The 18,830-nt window shown below is 48.1% G+C and overlaps 1 protein-coding gene across 6 annotated transcripts in view; it reads left to right on the top strand.

The window, feature by feature from the left end:
- TOM1L2 (target of myb1 like 2 membrane trafficking protein) overlaps positions 1–18,830 on the top strand; it is a 154,154-nt gene that overhangs the window by 60,233 nt on the left and 75,091 nt on the right. For all 6 annotated transcript variants that reach the window (XM_075560962.1, XM_075560961.1, XM_075560960.1 and 3 more), the window contains exon 2: positions 16,303–16,387. In XM_075560962.1, coding sequence (XP_075417077.1) covers positions 16,303–16,387 — 85 coding nt within the window. The remainder of the gene's footprint in view (positions 1–16,302; positions 16,388–18,830) is intronic.

Genomic DNA, 18,830 nt, shown 5'->3' with positions numbered 1-18,830 from the left:
GAGGACAGGCTTCTGTCTTAACTTTCTGCCCTGCCCTAGCTCCACATGGGGAGGCTGCTCCATTTTTGTTTGCTTATTTTACATGAATGTCTTTGGGTGGCTTGTAGAACTAGCCTCCCAATGAATGGCATTGCAGTGATTCCTCAGAGGTGCGGTGGGGCTAGCTAAGAAGAGGCTGATGCTAGCCACCGGGAAACAAGCTCCTGGGGTGCATGTCTCTCTTAGCAGTACTGGGGTTCTTTCTCTGAGCGCTGGGGACTCAATGAGCAGGCTGGCTGTAGGCACAGACCCAGAGCTGCCCATTGGGGGAGAAAAAATGGGTGCTAAGTAGGGAAGACGGAAAATGCCCATAGTGCCTGTGGGTGCCCCATCTCTACTCACTGTGCTTTATAGCAGAAGTGCTCACCAGAACACTAGTCGATCCTGACGCAACAGTGACGCTTTAACTCAAAAAGCTCAATTTCATGGCCTTTAAGTCTATGGGTTTCCAAGATGGTAAATCTTTATAGGAGCAGAAAAGCTCATCATTCGCCCTCGGAGTGGCTGGTGGCTTCTAACTGCTGACCTTTCAGTTAGCAGTCCAGAACATAACCCACTACACCCCCCGGGGTGCCTTAGGCCAGAGTAAAACTAGCCCCTTGGCTTTCCAAGGCTGTAAATCTTTATTGAAGCACAGGGTCACAGCTTTTTCCCTGGGAGCAGGTGCCAACGTTTTTGTAATAGCTCCTGTAAACACTGCCTCACCAGGGCTCCACTTCCTGAGGGTCCAGCCACTGCCATTGCGTCTCTGACTCAGCTTCGTAGCAACCCTGCAGGACCGAGAAGAACTGTTCCACAGCGTTTCTGAGCCTGCAGTCTCGCTTTTCTCCATCTGAGTGCCTGGTAGGCTTGAACCTCTGGCGTTGAGATTAGCCCAGCCACAACACCACCAGTGCTCCCTATCGTCTTTGTAAACCTGACAAATATGCCCAGGCTGGAGAGCAGGAGGCTGGCTGAGACAATTGTGATCAACTCCTGCAAGTGCTTGGTCCCTTCCTCTTGTCAGTTTCCACCTCACCCCTAAATCTAGCTCTTCCCCACTCCTCTTGCACATTCATTCACTCCACACATAAAATATTCTATTAGATACTAACCCATAGCGTGGCTTCCTGAGTACAACCCCCCCCCCCCAAATGCATTTTAAATCTGAGGGTCCCCCTCAAGGGAATCCTAGTTGAAAAAGAACTTGGATCAGCAGCCTCGGGCCTGTGTGCCTAACAAGCTTCTATTTTGTCTGTTGTTTGGCTGGCCTGAAGGGCTCCTTTGTTTGGAGAATGGGGGAGTGCCTGCCCTAATTAGGCTGGGGTGTGGGGTGGGGCTCCCACAGAGCTGCCCTTTAGAATGGAGAGTAAGGTGGTGGTTTGGGGAGTTTGGTCAGTCTTTAAAGAAAATAGAGGATGAAAAGGAGCAGGCAGGGAAATACAGTGTGGCATTCTGGGCTGGATCCCGGACAGAAAGAGGACATTGGTAAAAACCGGAGCAAGTCATGAAAGCTAGGGGATTTCATTATAAGTACTGTATACTGCTAAATTTTGGTTTTGGCTACAGCTAACAACATACCAGATCCCATGGTTATGTAGGCTGTTAACATGAAACCGAGGAAAGGACATATGAGGACTCTATACTCACTGCGTGTACAGTCTATCAGTGTACCATTCAAAAGAGAACGTTTATTGAACAAAGAGTCTAAAAGAAGAGAAAACGGTTGATGTAGCAGTTCATTTAACTTCAGCACTCCCTCACACACCTCTTACCCCCAGGTCTTCAGCCCCCCTGTAAAGTTAGGAGGGTTGCAGCATCTGGGTTTCCAGAGGCGAGGGCCTGATCTTTTGCTTTGACCCCACTGGCCTCTGGGTGTCTGCTGGTGCCCAAGGACTTGTGTGCCAGGAAGACCTGGGGGCGGTATGATGGGCAGCACCTGGTTCTGAGATGTTGGGCTCTTCGCGGCTCCCACTTTCATTTGCTGCACCTGTTAGAATAGAGACTCACCTGTCATGGAGTCAATTCTGACTCAGAGCCACGCTGGAGGACTGGCTAGACCTACCCCTGTGGGGTTCCAAGGCTATCTCCAGAATAGAAAACCCCATCTTTCTTCTACAGAAGAGCTGATGTTCCACACTGCTGACCTTGCGGTTAGTAGCCCGGCTCCTTAACCACTGTGCCACCGGACTTCCTGGGGGAGAGCAGAGGAGGGAAAGTAAGCCGGTGCATGTAAAAGACCTGAGCCAGCTAGAGTGATGCGTGTCCTGCTGGGGAAACATTGTTTGTTCTCCCTCTGTATCTGCCTATCCCTACCCGCCACCCACCCCCTGGCCCCCAATACACTTTTTAAAAAAAGATTGAGTATAATTTTCTTAAAGACTTGATTGCTTCAATGGTAATTTTAAAGGCAACCAGCTGTCTAGGGGAAGCTACCAACAAAATATGCCTCCCACCCCCAGACTCATTTTCAGAGGCCCAGAAAATGTGCTTCTAACTAAACATCTCTTCTGAGTGACTCTCGTAGACTCTCTTTACTGGATAGTTTCTAAAACTCTTGGAGTTTTACCATTTGGATTCCTAAAGGAAACTGTGCCTGGCTCTTCGTTCACTCTACAGGTGGGCCCAGCTAAGGCTGGAGGGAGCCCCATGTACAGGAGCCCCTCACGCAGACACCAGAAAGGCTGAGGACATTACCCAGAGGCAGTGTTGAATCTGGTGGGCAGAGCTTGTGGGCGACTGCTACCTGCAGGTGGCAGTGGCGGCTTGAGGATGCTGCCTGAGGGGGTGGGGAAGGTGCTGGTGGAGCCCTTTCTGAGGCAAAGCTGTCTTCCTGGTGAAAGGAATTGCTGGCAGGGCCTGTGATGGTGTGTGACTCTGTCTAGTGCAGCGGTTCTCAACTTTCCTCATGCCGCGTCCCTTTCAGACAGTTCCTCATGTGGTGGTGACCCCCACATCATAAAATTATTTTTGTTGCTGCTTCATAGCTGTAGTTTGGCTATTGTTATGAACCGTACTGTAAATATCTGATATGCAGGATGAATTTTCATTGTTACAAATTTAACATGCCAGTAATTAAACATAATTGAAGCATAGTGATTAAACACAAAATAATATGTAATTACATATTGTGGAATATTTATGTTTTCTGATGGTCTTAGGTGACCCCTGGGAAAGGGTCGTTTGACACCCCCCCCCAGGGGTCGCGACCCACAGGTTGAGAACCACTGGTCTAGTATTATCTGTACATTATTGAATTTTCTCCTCACAACAACTGTGTGAGCCAGGTGCTTCCCTGACTATTATCCCGTCGTACAGTTGAGGGAATTGTTTTGAGAGGTTATGTTACTAGCCTGGAAACACTGTAATTAGCAGAACCCCTGATTGTACTGTGCTACCCATCCTCCTGTCCCCAAGTCAAAGGAGGCTTACCATAATGAGGCCAGATCACCCGGGCCTACTATCCAGGGGCTTTCAGAAGGGTTTGTTAGCACTGGCTTCCCTGTAAAGGCAAAGGAAGATATGGAGAGGAAGGCAAGACAAACTTTATAGGCTCAAGGGTGAAGGACCGTAGACTTGGGATATCTATAGTTCATGAAGGCAGTGTTCTTCCCACTCTGGTGCGTAGTGTCTAGGGTCTTCAAGCTTACAGGCAGCCACGCAAGGTACAACTATTGGTTTCTTCCCAACAAGAGCAAAGGAGAGCTCCTACCTCCTGTGCACGGGGAGCCCAGTGCCAGAGAAGAGCCCACCGCCTGAGCACCTCGTAGCCGGTGCTCCCAGCTGTGTCTGCTGCCCACGACTCCTTGCACCTCTGCGGCTCAAAGCAAGGGCCAACCTGACTTAAGCTCTCCCACGATGACCAGGCAGCTTGACTCTGACCTGGAGACCATTGAGAACAAAGCAGCATCCACCCTCGCCAACATTACCAAGTACCTCTCAGCCCTGCAAGGTTTCAGGAAGGCCCTGCACCCGGCCATGCAGGTGGACGAGCAGGCCAGCAACCAAATCAGCAAGACATAGCCCCAGTGATAACTGCAAATACATTTGAAAATAATGGAAGTTTCCCACAAACTGTTTGAAACCACAACGTTTGCCTGTTCAGCTTTTTACAGGTTTAAGCCTTATTGACAGCAATTACAAAAATATGTTTGCAAGCGTACAATTCCATGATCCATGTAGCTTTTTCACCACCCCTGTCCTCCACCCCTACTTTCTGTAAACTGACCCTAGGAACCACTAGTAAACTTTGATGTCTATTTAAAGAGAGAGAGGGAGAGAAGGAGAGAGAAGGAAACTGAATATCCAAGGGACTAATGGGCCACATGATCCACATCCATACGACCCAGGGATCAGAAACACTGGATGGTGCCCCGCTACCACTGCCTGCCACTCTGATTGGGATCTCAACAGAGGTTCCCAGACAGAGAAGGAGAAAAATGTAAAACAAAACATTAAATTCACCCAAAAGGCCAGGCTTCACTGATTGACAGAGACCACCTTTCAGCCAAAGAATTGGCCCATAAGTAAATAATAATACTCAAGAACCATGGTTCTCAACCTGTGGGTTGAGACCACTTTGGGGGTCGAAGGACCCTTTCACAGGGGTCGCCTAAACCATTGGAAAACACATGTTTCTGATGATCTTAGGAAATGAGACACCGCTTATGAGTACCTGGCATGAAGACTTGTTACCCATGCTACACCATGCTTCAAGATAAAATTTCATTTACTTGTCATTAGAAATAAATATTTCACTATCTATAATTACATATTGTTTTGTGATTAATCACTATGCTTTAATTATGTGCAATTTGTAACAATGAAATTTCATCCTGTATATCAGATACTTACATGACAGTTTATAACAGTAGCAAAATTATAGTTATGAAGTAGCAACAAAAATAATTGTGTGGTTGGGGGTCACCACCACATGAGGAACATGTATGAAAGTGTCCTGTTATTAGGAAGGTTGAGAACCACTAACTACTGTTCAAGAAGAACAGTTCCTTAGAACATGATTATCTGGGTCAGAAGGATATTTGCCTGAAAGCAAAGGTGAGTAGAAGCAGGAAGGAGTACAAGAGGATATAGGAAACCCAGGGCAGAATGGAGAGTGTTGACGCATTGTTGGGCATGCAACCAATGTCATAGAGTGCTTTGTGTACAAACCTTGGAATGGGAAACCAATTTCCTATGTAGATTTTCACCTCCAGAACTATATATATTCATAGATATGATTTTTAATAAGTAAATTTAATAATTTTTTCATGATGCATGAAGTTAGGCTTAGGTCTTGGGAATGTGAAGGTGCCCTGCCTTCAAGTAGCTTAAAGTTTAGCCTAGCCTGACTCATGGCTCATTGATTCAGTAAGATTTGCAGGACGGAGGAGGCTAGCGGAGGAGCTGGTCCTGAGACTGAGCGTGGACAGAAGGTTGGCATTGGGAGGCAGAGGCTAGAGTAAAGATGAGAGAACTTCCCAAACTAGAGAGGTCTACAACTTTTCAAACCAAGAGGCCTCCTGTCTTTGCTCCCAGCCCTGGGGCATCACCTCAGGTTGTGGCATGGGATAATAAGAGTTAAAGATAATGGAATTTTCCTGAAAACAGTCTGAAGCTCCCTGTATGTCTTAAAGTTTCCAGGATGACTCAAGCATGCAATCAGATTGGAAGTACTGTTGGACATTCCCCCTCCCCGGGCTCTCTGCAGGTGTCTGTCTTCATCCTGTGCACTCTGCTTCTTAGACCGACTGTTGTCTGCTGCAGTGCACTGGTGTCCCACCTGCTCAAGCCATGAAGGGCCTCCTCAGCGCTGTGGCACTAGGGCACAGATGTAGAAACCACCCAGCGGGCTGTAGTTATCCTGGGCTGGCCAGGACTGACCCCTGGCCAGGACAAACCTCATCTCTGCTACCCGGATCCTTGGCCTTGAAAGGCAAGTCACGGCCCTTCCCTCCTCTTCTCAGCTCCAAAGACAGGACAAGCACATCTGAGGCCTTGTCAGCATTGAATGCCATCAGGACCACATTGCTTTACCCTGCTTAAGGTCACTGAGAGTGCAGCCTCAGGGCAGCCTGCAGGCTGGCTCAATGGTACTTTTGTGTATTTGTCCCACTGGACCTGTGAAGAGGGGAGCAGCTGTCACAGACAAGGACATCCTGTAAAGTGGGGAATCATTCAAATAAAACTCACTGCCTTCGAATCAATTCTGGCGCACAGCCACCCTGTAGGACAGAATAGAACTGCCCCTGTGGGTTTCTGAGGGCGTAAGTCTATTTATAGGAGTAGATGGCTCATCTTGCTCCTGAGGAGTGACTGGTGGATTCAAACTGCTGGCTTTGTGGTTAGCTCAACACACAAACCACTACATCAGCTCTCACTGCCATCAAGTCAATTCCTGTTCATAGCGGCCCTGTAAAGACGGGGTGGAACTGCTCCTGTGGGTTTCTGAGACTGTCACTCTTTACAGAAGTAGAAAGCCTCATCTTTCTCTCATGGAGCCACTAGTGGTTTCGAACTGCTGACCTGTATGTAGTTAGCAGCCTAACATGTAACATAGACATGTAACGCCATCAGAGCTTTTTAAAGTAGGGATGCATACTCAAAATGCATTCTCTTGCCTCTCCAGTAGAAGGAGGGGCATCTGCGATTAGCATTCACAGAGCAGGTTGGGACTCTGAAGCAAAAGGCAATAACGGCTCTGTGTAGAATGTCGGAATTGATTTTTCTCTTCCCACCTGACTTGCAGATGCCAACCTGCTTCACTAGCATAGAAAGATCCAGTAGGTTCATCTCATCTCGTTGGGGCATATTATTAGATAAGCTTCCTGCCCTTCAAAACCCCTTTTTCTTCTTCCTCCACACCTGTCACAGAGCAACCCACCTCTGGGTCCCTACCCACCTTCTTGATTAATCTGGAGGTAGATAATTTAGCTGGGTTAGCCCTCCTCCATTTTTACAGAAGGATGTTGCAGAATGCAAAATGCAAACCCCAGCCCTCCTTTGCCTCCTGGTGCTGAGGGGGCAGCTTCTGAGGTCACTGTACTTAACATCAAAGTGCAGAAAGACCAATGGATGGTGAGGCCCTTCCCGTCCCAGCAGGACTGTCTTGGAGTTCTGACTGTGGGAGAGATGGGCAGGAAAGCAGCCGCACGAGCGGGAGCATGCTTCTGCTGCCCTCCTTGAGGCTGCAGGGCAGGGTGGCCCAGGCTTCAGCCGAGGCAGGAGGCAGCCTTTTCTGAATGGTGGGTGTGCCCTAGTGACAAGTCAGGGTGACAGGCTACTTTTGCATTGAAACGTTAGTGAGTTGTCTCCAGAAATGGGGCCCCTCTCAGTAGGCTGCTCGGCAGGGCTGCCCTGCCTAAGTGGTCCTGCCCAGTCCTGCCCACCCACCCTCTAAAGCAACCAAGGCTGCTAGTTGCTTTGATCTTTATCCATCCCAGGGACTGGCTGTTGAGAATGACAAGCCCTGCTGTTCCCGAGGGCTTTGTGTTCCTGCTGTTCCACCAGGATTTATTTTAGGTTTTGATGATTTATGGGACAACGGAAATGAGATTGAATTTAAGCTTTACTCTAGCCTGTGGACAGGACCGAGTGAGGGAACCCACACAGGGGGACCGTAGTTTCAGGGACAGTCCTTTGTTCCCTCTTGCTGGAAGCTCATTTTATGCAAAGAGAAGATAGCTGAATCGATCCAAAGCCATATGGAAATAATTCATCCAGTGGATGCATGGGCCACGCCAACCTGAGACCAGAAGAGCTACATGGTGGCTGGCTCCCACTGCCCATGGCCCTGAGAAGGGTCCCATTAAAAGGGGTCCCGTTAGAAGGGCCTCATAGAGTGAGAGAATGGTGTGGAACAAAACTCCGAGTCGTAAAAAGGGCTAGGCTTTCAGGTCAGGTCAAGGCTGGTGGAGCACCTAAGTCTGTGGCCCTTGGTCACCCTGCAGGTCTGGAACTGAAGTCACCACCATGTGGGAATAATCAGCCATTTAAATTTTTTAAAGGCAACGTTCACCCCAAGATCAAGCATACAGGGTTCAGAAAGGAGGAGGAATGGAAACAGGAGCCACCCCGAGGAAGTGGAGTAAGTGATGGTTCATTGAGGAGATTGCAAAGGACTAAATGAATGTGACTTGTTGCATGTAAATCCGACGATGTGCTCTGTAAGCCTTCACCTAATTCGCAATGAAAAGTTTTAATATCTATATAAAGAAAGAGGAAAAACAAAACCTGGTTCGTCAGCCTCACGTCCCTCAGCTTAGCCAGACATCCATGCTCTGTTTGTGTGACATTTTCAGCAAAATGAAAAGAGAGAAATGTTCTTTTGGGGGCTGGTTCTATATAATCAAAACGAGTAGATGTCTTTTAGCTTGAATACTTAGAACCCCATAATTGAATAGAATGTGCTGACCCTGAGGATAAGTTACCGCGCTTTTGAACCCCTTCCCGGCATTATTAGAGGAGGGAGAGGGTGAATATAAGGTTAATGGATTCTGCTGCAAAACTGAACTTGGAAATGAGGTTTCATTGATTTAATATTTCCTCTATTAAAACTCCCGAGACAATGTCCCTGTGGCCCCAGGAAAGTGCAGCGGTGGTACTTTCTTCTCATGAGAGTCTGGGCTACAGTTGTTCTCAGAAGGTGACGACAGGCAGAGATGGCCCTTTGGCTGATTGGCCTCTCCACTTGTTGACCCAGAAGGGCCACAGGTCCAGGCAGAGCTGCTACCTTCGGAGTCTGCCGCCTCCTGTGGCAGCTACTGGATTGATGGCTGCAGACATGCCCCCCCGCCCCCCCCGCAGTCTGTGACCCCAGCAGTGAGTGACCTTTTCTGAATGGCCGATTTGAAGGGAGGGGTGTCCAGAGGCGGCTGGTTGCGGCAGGAAGAGCAGCGGTAGAAATCATAGATCATTCCATGCCTGTCCTGTTCAGGAGCTTTGCTGCACTTCCCCAGAGGCGGCCCTCCCCTGTGTCTTGGCAAACCCCGCCCACACGCCTGCCAGCACCCATTGTGGGAAGGCTGGGATCAGCCTTCCTGTAGCCTCTGTCCTCAGCCTTTTCTTCTCCAGCCTGCCCCCCCTGCCCGCTGCCGCCCCGCCCGCTGCCCCCAGCCTCTTCACCAGGCCTCCCACCGCCCAGCTGCCTCTCCAGGTGGCTCTACTTTGCCTCACAGGCCCTGGTGTGGGGCTTACTGGTTTTGCAGCTTAGATCAAACAAAGCTTTCCTTCTAGGGGGAGGAAGCAGGTGTGGGGCGGCCCAGGTGTCCCTGAGGCCTGCTCTGCCCCGCCCATGCACTTTCCTCATCTTGTGGAAACCTGGTAAACAAACCCTCTGCAGTTGAGTCCGTGCCAACTCCCGACAAAGCTGCTGGACAGAGTAGCATCTCCCTGTACGGTTGTCAAGGCCGTAATCGGTCATTAGGGAAGCAGACCGCCACATGTTTCTTCTGCAGGGCGGTTGATGGGGTCAAACTGTCGACCTTCAGTTAGCAGCCCATGGCTTTAACCCCACATCACTTCGGCTACGTGGGCAGATACTAAATGCTGCTTTTGTGCCTTCCCGACTCCAACCTCGACACGGACACGGACTTTCTAAGACTTCCGCCTGTCTTGGGGGTGGGGCGGGGAGCTTGGAGCTAGCTCATTGTTCTGTACTGCTGCGCTCACTTGGCATTCAGCTGGTCTCACCATGTGTCGGTACCTTTACTTCTTCCAGGCTCTCAGAAATCTTTTGTTGATGAACAAAGCGGATGACAAAGTTAAGATCATATCCTTTTTGGTAAAAAATGAAGCGCTCACTCCCATCGAGTCAGTGTTGACTCATAGCAACCTTGTAGGGCAGGCTAGAACTGCCCCCATGGGTTTCCAAGACTGCCAATTTCCCCAGGAGTGGAAAGCCTCAACTTTCTCCCACAAAGCAGTTGGTGTGTTTGAACTGCTCACCTTGTGCTTTTCAGCCCAACGCACAATCCACTACACCACCAGGGCCCCAGTGGAGCCTTTTTATGCAGACTGGAGGCTATCGCATTTTGGGTAAGAGTAATATTTTTGGAATAAGTGTGTTGTCAGGGCTTAGAAGTGCAGCTTTTGCTTACACTGTGTGCCCTAGTATGTTATGTCAAAAGCACTGTCACCTCTTCCTAGTTGCATCCAGTCAAATAAGGATGATGGTACTACTTTGCCCAGTCGATTCCAGCTAATGGCGATCCCCAGTGTGTGGAGTAGACCTGCCTACAGGGCTTTTATGGCTGTCGGAAGTCAGTTACCAGGCCATCTTCTGAGCAGGTTCAAACTGTCTTTCAACTAGTGGCCAAGCAAGGATATGTATCCAAAATAAGGATACTTTTCAGCGTATACATTGGTCATTCTATCTTATTATTTGAGCACCAGTGGAAGTGTATGCTAATAACCCTTTCTTAAATGGCCATTAGGATGGGGAGATTAAGAATTTACCAAAGATCTCAACTTCAGATTCGAACTCTGATTTTGCTAGGAAATGTACAGGACCCTGTAGGTACCCCAGGTTTTAGAGATAGGCAAACAGACTTGAGATCAATTGTTGGTGCCTCCAGTTCACTTGTGTGACCTTGACCAAGTGAGCCATCCTTTCTGCACCTCCATTTCCTTCTTTTTAAGTATGTGACTGCTGTTGGGTGGCACTGAATTGATTCCCACTCACAGTGATACTGTGTACACAGAACAAAACACTGCCCGGTCCTGCACCATCCAACCCATTATTGTTATCTGCGAGCTTATTGTAATTGCAGTGTCAATCCAGCTCCTCGAGGGTCTTTCTCTTTTTGCTGACCCTCTACTTTACCAGAGGAACCCTAGTGGACTCGTGGGTTACTCACTGGGCTGCTAGCCACAAGGTCAGCAGTTCTAAACCACCAGTTCCTCCTTGGGATAAAAAGGAGACTTTAATACACCTGTAAACAGTTACAATCTCAGAAACCCAAAGGAGCAGCTCTACTCTGGCTCCTCTCTCTTCTACTCTATGAGTCAGCATCGACTCTGGCAGTGAGTTTGGTTTGGGGTTTTACTTTACTAAGCATGATGTCCTTCTCCAGGGGTGGGTCTCTCCTGATAACATGTCCAAAGCACATGAGATGCAGTTTCACCATCCTTGGTAATAAGGATAATTCTGGCTGTACTTTATCTAGACAGATGCGTTTATTCTGCTGGTGGTTCATGGTACTTTTGATAGTCTTCTTTGCCACCACCATAATTCCAATGCATGTGTTCTTCTACAGCAGCGGTTCTTAACCTGTGGGGTGTGCGTGACCCCCTTGAGGGTCGAGCAACCTTTTCACAGGGTTCCTAAGACCATCGGAACCAGGACATCATCCCTTTATCCGTCTCCAGGCAGGTCCGCCCACATACAGATACGCCCACGTACAAGTACCTGGCATGAAGACTGTTATCCATGCTACACCATGCTTCAAGACAAAATTTTATTTATTTGTCATTAGAAATAAATATTTGACAATATAGAATTACATATTGTTTTCTGATAATTATGCTTCAATTATGCTCAATTTGTAACAATGAAAATATATCCTGTATAGCAGATATTTACATTATGATTCATAACACTAGCAAAAGTATAGTTATGAAGTACCAACGAAAATAACTTTATGGTTGGGGGTCACCACAATGTGAGGAGCGGTGTGAAAGGGCCGAAGCATTAGGAAGGTGGAGAACCACTGTTGTACAGTCTTCCTTATTCATTGTCCAACTTTCACACGTCTGCGAGACCATTGAAAATATCATGGCTTGGGTCAAGTGCACCGAAGTGACATCTTTGGTCTTGAATACTTTAAAGTGGTCTTGTGCAGCAGATTTGCCTAATCCATTACATTAATTGATTTCTTGACTGCTGCTTCCATGAGCATTGATTATGGATCCAATCAAATTGAGATCCGTGACAACTTCAATTTTACCCATTTATCATAATGTTATCTTTTGGTCCAGTTGTAAGAGTTTTCATTTTCTTTACATGGAATTTTAATCCACACTGGTTTTAATCATCAAGTGCTTCAGGCCCTCCTCACTTTGCACAAGCAAGGTTGTGCCATCTGCATATTGAAAGTTATTAATAAGCCCTTTCTCCCGTCTTGATACCATGTTATTTCTATCATCCAGTGTCTTGTTTCTTGGATTTTGAATAAGTATGGTGAAAGGATATAGCCCTGATGGCCACCATCCAGCATTCCCTTGTTCTGCTCACATAACTGCCACTAAGTCTATGTACAGGCTGCACGTGAGCACAGTGAAATGTTCTGCAGACTCCATTATCCACAACACTATCCATAGTTTTGTGATCCACACGATTGAATGCCTTTGCATAGTAAACAACTTTCCATAGTGAACAGTATACAAGCAGTTTTCTGATATGCTCTTCTTTCAGTCAACATCTGTCAGACGTCAGCAATGATATCCCTCATGCCATATCCTCTTTTGAGTCCAGCTTACGTTTATGGGCTTTCCTATTAATGTTAATACTACAGCCATTTTTATTATCTTCAGAAAAATTGTACTTGCATGTGATATTAATGATCTTGCTCAGTACTTTTTGCATACTGTTGAATCATTTGTCTTTCCAATGGGTACAATATGGATGTCTTTCAGCCAGTTGGCCAAATTTCTTGGCATAGACTAGTGAGAGCTTCCAGTGCTGCATCAGTTTATTGAAATATTTCAGTTAGTATTCCATCAAATCTGGGGCCTTGTTTTCCACTAGCGCCTCTTGTACAGCGTGAACTTTTTCCTTCAATGCCGTTGCTTTTTAACATTTTTTCTTGGCACCTAATCCACATATCATATAATTCCATAGTTCAATCATATCAAGAAGAATTGTACAATCATTACCACAGTCAGTTTTAGCACACCCACACACATACTCACTCACGGTTAAATCACCTTTAAAATGAATTGTGTAATCACAATCTGTTCTAGTGTTCCCTCCCCCCTCCCCCTTCATTGTTTATTCCCCAAATTCCCTCACTCTGTCTCCCACTCCCACCCCTGTAGACCCAGGCACCAGTTATCTCTGTGAATCCGCTTCTTCTGTGCTTCACAAACTGGGAAGCCCAATAGAAACATGAAACACAAAAGCTAAATAAAATAGTAAGGATAAAATGATAATAATTTAAAGATAAAAATACAAATAATGAGTAAGAAAGATAGACTACCGTCAATATGGAAAAAGCCAGGGAAGAGATTTTTGTCATGGGACATGCAGGAGATACCTGCTCCTAGGACAAATTCTGGTTGGGTCAGTAGGGAGGGCAGCTGACCAAGTGTGGAGTTCAATCGGCCTAATCAAGATTACAGAGATCTTGCCTGTGGCTGGTTGGGGTCTGCCAGCAGCTTAATCTCGTTACTCTGCAGTCACAGTGGGAGCTCTCCATAGCCTTCTACCAATTGGGTGTTCGTAATGTTAGCTCTGGTACTTTTTCCCTCGTCATATTTGGATTTTGTTACCGTCATTGTTGGATCACACAAGCTGGTGTGCTTCTTCCATGTGGACTTAGTTGACTCCCTGCTTAGACGGTTGCTTGTTTTGAAGACAAGCCTTTAAGACCTGACACTATTCTGATTGACAGCTGGGCACCACCTGCTCTCTTCACCACCCTTTGCTGTAACACCTTATCTTCAGTGATCATTTCATGAAGGTGAGCATCAAGCAGGGCCATGTGATCAGAACTAACTGTTCTTGGATTGGGGCTAGAGTTAAGTGGGGGCCCAGATCCATTTGCTTGTCCCTGGAATATGCATGATTCAGGTTTACTTTGGATGTTGTGTTATGACAAAATCAAAACCCCCTTAATACCAACTACCCCAACAACAGCAATAAACCTACTAGCAGACAACAAAAAAGTCAAGCAAAAGCAAACAAACTAAAGGCAGGAAAACAAAAACCCATAGAAACAGAACAGTTCAAAGTGTTACTCATCCCCCTGGGATAAGAGGTGATTGCACTGATACCATCAGGAGGCTTTCCAATGTCATAGCCCTCCAGACACTGTCGATATGAGGGGTCTATGCTTCCACCTTGAGCCACAGCCCATGAGTTATTGCCTACACAGTTCAGTCCCCCATAATTGAGCTCTGTGTAAGTATAGGGATTGGTGCCAGGGGTGGGGAGGGACTTCCTGGATCAATGCTTCCAAGTGCACATCCTTGACCAATAGATGGAAACCCGTCATGTCACTGCAAGGTGGGCATCAAGGCACTATATGCATGGCGATTCTGGGTCCCTTTCTATTGGACACCCGCCAAGCTGGGGTTTCCCCCAAGGTCCAATGACCACCACTTACACAGTCCTGGGTCAGTCACTCTCTGCTTCCTCTCCCATTCAAGTACCCCAGTCTTCTGTCCAAGGGTGCAGGCAGCTTTGAGGCAGGGCTTAGTTCATTCAGCCGGGCCTCTGTGTTAAGTTCTTCTGGTGTAGCCCCTGTGTTATGCCATGTTGCCTGCAAGGTCAGCTTCCAGGATCTTCATGGTGCTTAGTCCATGACATGGTTCGGTTGGGTAGAAATGTATTTGGAGTGTCTATCCAGGAGCACATAATCTGCCCATTGCCCCTCTAGGTTCCTTACAATTATAGTTTAGCATCCCTTCTTGATGTGAGGTTGCTTCTCTCCAATCACCCACCAGATTCACCAATGGAACTATCCGCATCTCCTCCAAAATGCACGTGGTTCCCTTTCCTGGTCTTGGCTTATTTCTGGCAAGATTCTTTGTCCAATCCTGTGGGAGCCCTTGATTTGCCCCAGTCTTGTCTCCATGCTGTGTAGCTTCAAGTGTATTGTCATCTCCCATTTCCCCCCTCTTGAAAGTGGGACCCCAGGCAATGTGAGGTCTCCCCTTCAAGCTGCCGCTTATGAAATGCTCCAGAGGGAGGTGATGTGTGGCTCCTGGGTGGTAGGTAAGCTTCTCAACTTTGGTTCTGGCACTGGCTCCTACAATTTGTTTCACTGATGTTTCTCTGTGTAGTCGTGGGCTCATACGGTGCTTGTCCTTTTGTGATTGGCTTACTTCACTCAGCATCGTGGTTTCCAGGTCCTTCCATGTCATGCCGTGTTTCCTGTTTCATCACTGGTTTTAGGGATGCATAACAGTCCATTGTGTGTATGGACCATAGTTCTTTGTCCATTCTTCCACTGTTGGGCGTTTGGGCAGCTTCCAGTTTCTTGCTATTCTGAACTGTGCTGCTACAAACATGGGAGAGCACGCCTCCACTCATGTTGTGTCTCATATCTTTAGAGTGTATGCCTAGTAGTACCATCGGTTCTGGATCACATTTTTAAAGTCGTTGGCTGTCAGCCAATTCCTTTGGTATAGTGACTCTGTATATTCCTTCTACTTTTTGCTTTATTTAATATTTTCCCCATAGAATCCTTCAATATTTCAACTGGAGGCTTGACTTTTCCCTTCACTTCTTTAAGTGGGGGGTTTAAGTTGAAGGACATACACATCCAAGCAATTGCTGTTGTAAGCATCATTTGTTGGAGTAAATAAAGTGTATGTAGCAGCCAGCACGGCACCTGGTGGTATGCCTCATTCTGTTCTCCCCCATTTCCCTTGCCCCTGGTTCAGATCGTGTTTTGTAACTACTTGAAGCTGACTTCTGATATTGACAGTTTACCTGTAGAGCGTCTACTGTGGCCCAGGCTCTGTTCAAGTGCTATATATGTATATGAACTCATTCAGTCTTCAGAACAGCTCTATAATTGTGTTGTGATTGCCGCTAGTTTATGAATGAGGAAAGCAAGGCAATCATGTAACTTACCCAAGGTCACCACTAGGTGCTGGAGCCAGCACTTAATCGAGGTAGTTCAGAGCCCCATAGTCCTAACTACAAAGCCAGTGGTTCAAACCCACCAGCCACTCTGCAGGAAAAAGACGAGGCTGTCGCTCTCGTAAAGATGTACAGTCCCAGGAGCTCTGTATAGGGTCACTCTGAATTGGTAGCGGGATTGGCTATTTGGCCTCCAGAGTCTGGTCTTTTTGGGTTTGGAGAGATTTCTGATGACGTGGCCCTGGCATTAGCTTTTCTCCCCGAGTTTGGTGAATGAACGGCAGTGCTGTGACACTGGTCCTCAGGCGTAGATCTCTCTCTGGGTGTCTGTCCTCTCATGAAAGCATCACCCCCAGAAGGTCCCATGGGCCCCATTATCTGCTTACAGAACAATGTGATGGTTCTGGCCTTTACCTGTTCCCCCAGGGCCCCTTGTTCCAGGGGATTGTAAACTGGTTTTCTCTCTGATTTCACAGAAAAGGCAACAGATGGCTCCCTGCAGAGTGAGGACTGGACGTTGAACATGGAGATCTGCGACATCATCAATGAGACGGAGGAAGGGTAGGTGCTGCCCCCACTCCCCGTTCTGCTGAGCTTCGGGCTACTCGTTGGTATGGCTCCAAGCCTGTGGGGCTTGAGGATGTTGAGTGATTTGTTGGGGTGTTTTTAATGTGTTCACTTTGACATTCACTAAGCTGGTACCCTTAGTTCTCTCCCTCTCCACCCCACTCGCCCCACCCTTCCCCCAGTGGTGCTTGATTAGAGCAATGCTGACCTCTTAAATAGCCCTGCTTTTAGTCACACATAGAAATTAAGTTGCTTGGTTACTCAGTTCCCCAGTGGTCATTAATCTGAGCAGCCAAATCCTTATTTCCTACTCCCTCGCCTCGGCCTCCCCATCACTCACGTGGCTCACTGGACCACAGCCCCGGGAGTCAGGCGAGAGCCCTACCCCGTCCACAGAAGGAGCTCAGGTGTGGGAAGGCAGCAAGGGAAGGGACGTGGGTGGCATGGAGGGCCAGCCCCCCCGCCCCCAGCTGCCCCCTTGTGTTCCAGCTCTGCTGCATCTGCTCTTGTTTGGCTTGTGTGTTTATCTTATTTTACCATCTCCCCTCTTCCACATGATCGATGTACTCTGTCCTGCTTCCAAACTGCTCTGCCTTTAGTCCTCAGGCCATTCCTTGCAAACCCTACTTACTGTGGCCCCCTGCTCTGAAACCGTCTCCCAGGTGACGGGGAGAACAACTCTGTCCTGGGGCACTGCCTCTTGTTGCTGGCCTCACTAGCCTTGCCTTGTACACAGTCGTGTATGAGAGACTCCCCGTGTGCATGTCTGGGTAGGTGCAGAGGAGACCGGTGAGCACGACCTACCAACCTCAGCCCCTGCCTCCATGGAGCTAGTCTGGAGGAGCAGAGGGCTCAGGAAACCTAACTGGGGTGACATTAAACAGACTCGAAGGAGACGGAGGGCCTGAGCATTAGGCTCCTGTGAGGGAAGGACTTTCAGGTAGAGGGAGTGGGGAGAGAGGGTGTGTGGTACGTGTGAGAAACAGTGAGAAGTCTGGGGGCTGGAGCAGAGCCGGGGAGAAAAGGGTGCTGGTAGCCGAGGTCGCAGGCTGCATGGAGACCCGGGTGATGGTGTGCTCTGAGGACCTGGGAAAGACGATGGCCTTTCCTTTGGGTGAGAGGGGAATCTATCTAAGGGCTTGAGCAGAAAGATGGCATGCGCTGACTTTCATTTTAAGATCACCCTGGCTGCTCGTTTCAGAATTGCCGGGCAGGGATGTGGCAGGGACAGATGCTGGGAAACCAGCTAGGAGGTTATTACAGCAACCCAGGTGTGAGGTGGTGGTGGCTGAAGCTGGCAGAGGAGCGAGTGAGGAACGCTTGGGTTCTGAATCTGTTCCCAAGGTAGAGGCAATGAGGTTTGTGTTGTGGGGGTTGAGGGAAGAGAAGAGCCAAGGATAACGCCAGGGTTTAGGGCCCGGGCACCGACAGCCAGTGCCTGAGATGGGCAAGCCATGGGAGAGGCAACTGGGCTGGGGAAATCGGCAGTTCCATTGAAACACGTGAGATATACACGCGATCTGTCAAGCCTGCAGGTAGAGCTGCTGGCAGGATGCTTGAAAGTGTGAGTCTAGAGTTTGGGGGATGAGTCCCCTGTGCTGGAGATAGAGGTTTAGGAGTCTTCAGGAAAATGACGTATTTCATTCTTTCTATGTGGATAATCAGCCCGACACCTGGCACACAGATGTGGTTCACCCACCGTCCTAAAGGTTGGAGACTGTTGTTTTGTAAAGGAAGACTGATCACGTCCTTGAGATCCCTCGGGGCTCCTTTCTTCCTTCCTCATGTCCGATGCCACTCGCTGTTTGGGTCAGCCAGGTATTGTTGACTGATTACCACCAGTGTATCAGTTCCCAGTCTTGGGGCTCTGTCTGAGGAGGGGGACCAGACAGGTCTGTGCTCACCAAGGTCAAGGTGTGTGCCCAGTGCTGAGGACTCCAGTGAGAAGGAGGAGGGGGTGCCTCTGGGTGGGCTGGCTTCAGTCTGGGACTTGAGGATGGAAGCAGGAGGATAGCATGGAAGGAGTTGAGAACAGGAGGGCCAGGAGCCCAAGTGCTTCCTCATTCCAAAGGGTTCTTGCTCTACTGGAGTCAGGAGCTTCTATTTTAAACCCTTCCATCACGTAAGGCCTTGGTGACACTTTGCTCCTAACGCGGTCTAGCTCCTGTTTCCTGTCCCTGCAGGTTTGAGTGAGAATACCTTAGTGATTCCCAGGGTATTTTCTGTCTACACCTGTACTGCAGGGGTGTGTTAGGCAGGGTTCTCTAGAGAAACAAAACCAGCAAACTTGTGATTGTAAATATGGATACATTTATATAGCAAAAAGGAACATAACAGCAAATTAGTCCACACAGCATTCCAGAGCTCCGTCTCTGTCACCAGTACAGAGAAGTCACGTTCATGGGACACTTAATATACTGAAGGTCCTTCCGACTCA

This window comes from Tenrec ecaudatus, chromosome 10 (genome assembly GCF_050624435.1).
Source record: "Tenrec ecaudatus isolate mTenEca1 chromosome 10, mTenEca1.hap1, whole genome shotgun sequence".
Taxonomy (NCBI): Eukaryota; Metazoa; Chordata; class Mammalia; order Afrosoricida; family Tenrecidae; genus Tenrec; species Tenrec ecaudatus.
The sequence above is the reverse complement of the archived record's forward strand: the minus strand, read 5'-3'. Positions and strand labels throughout refer to the sequence as shown.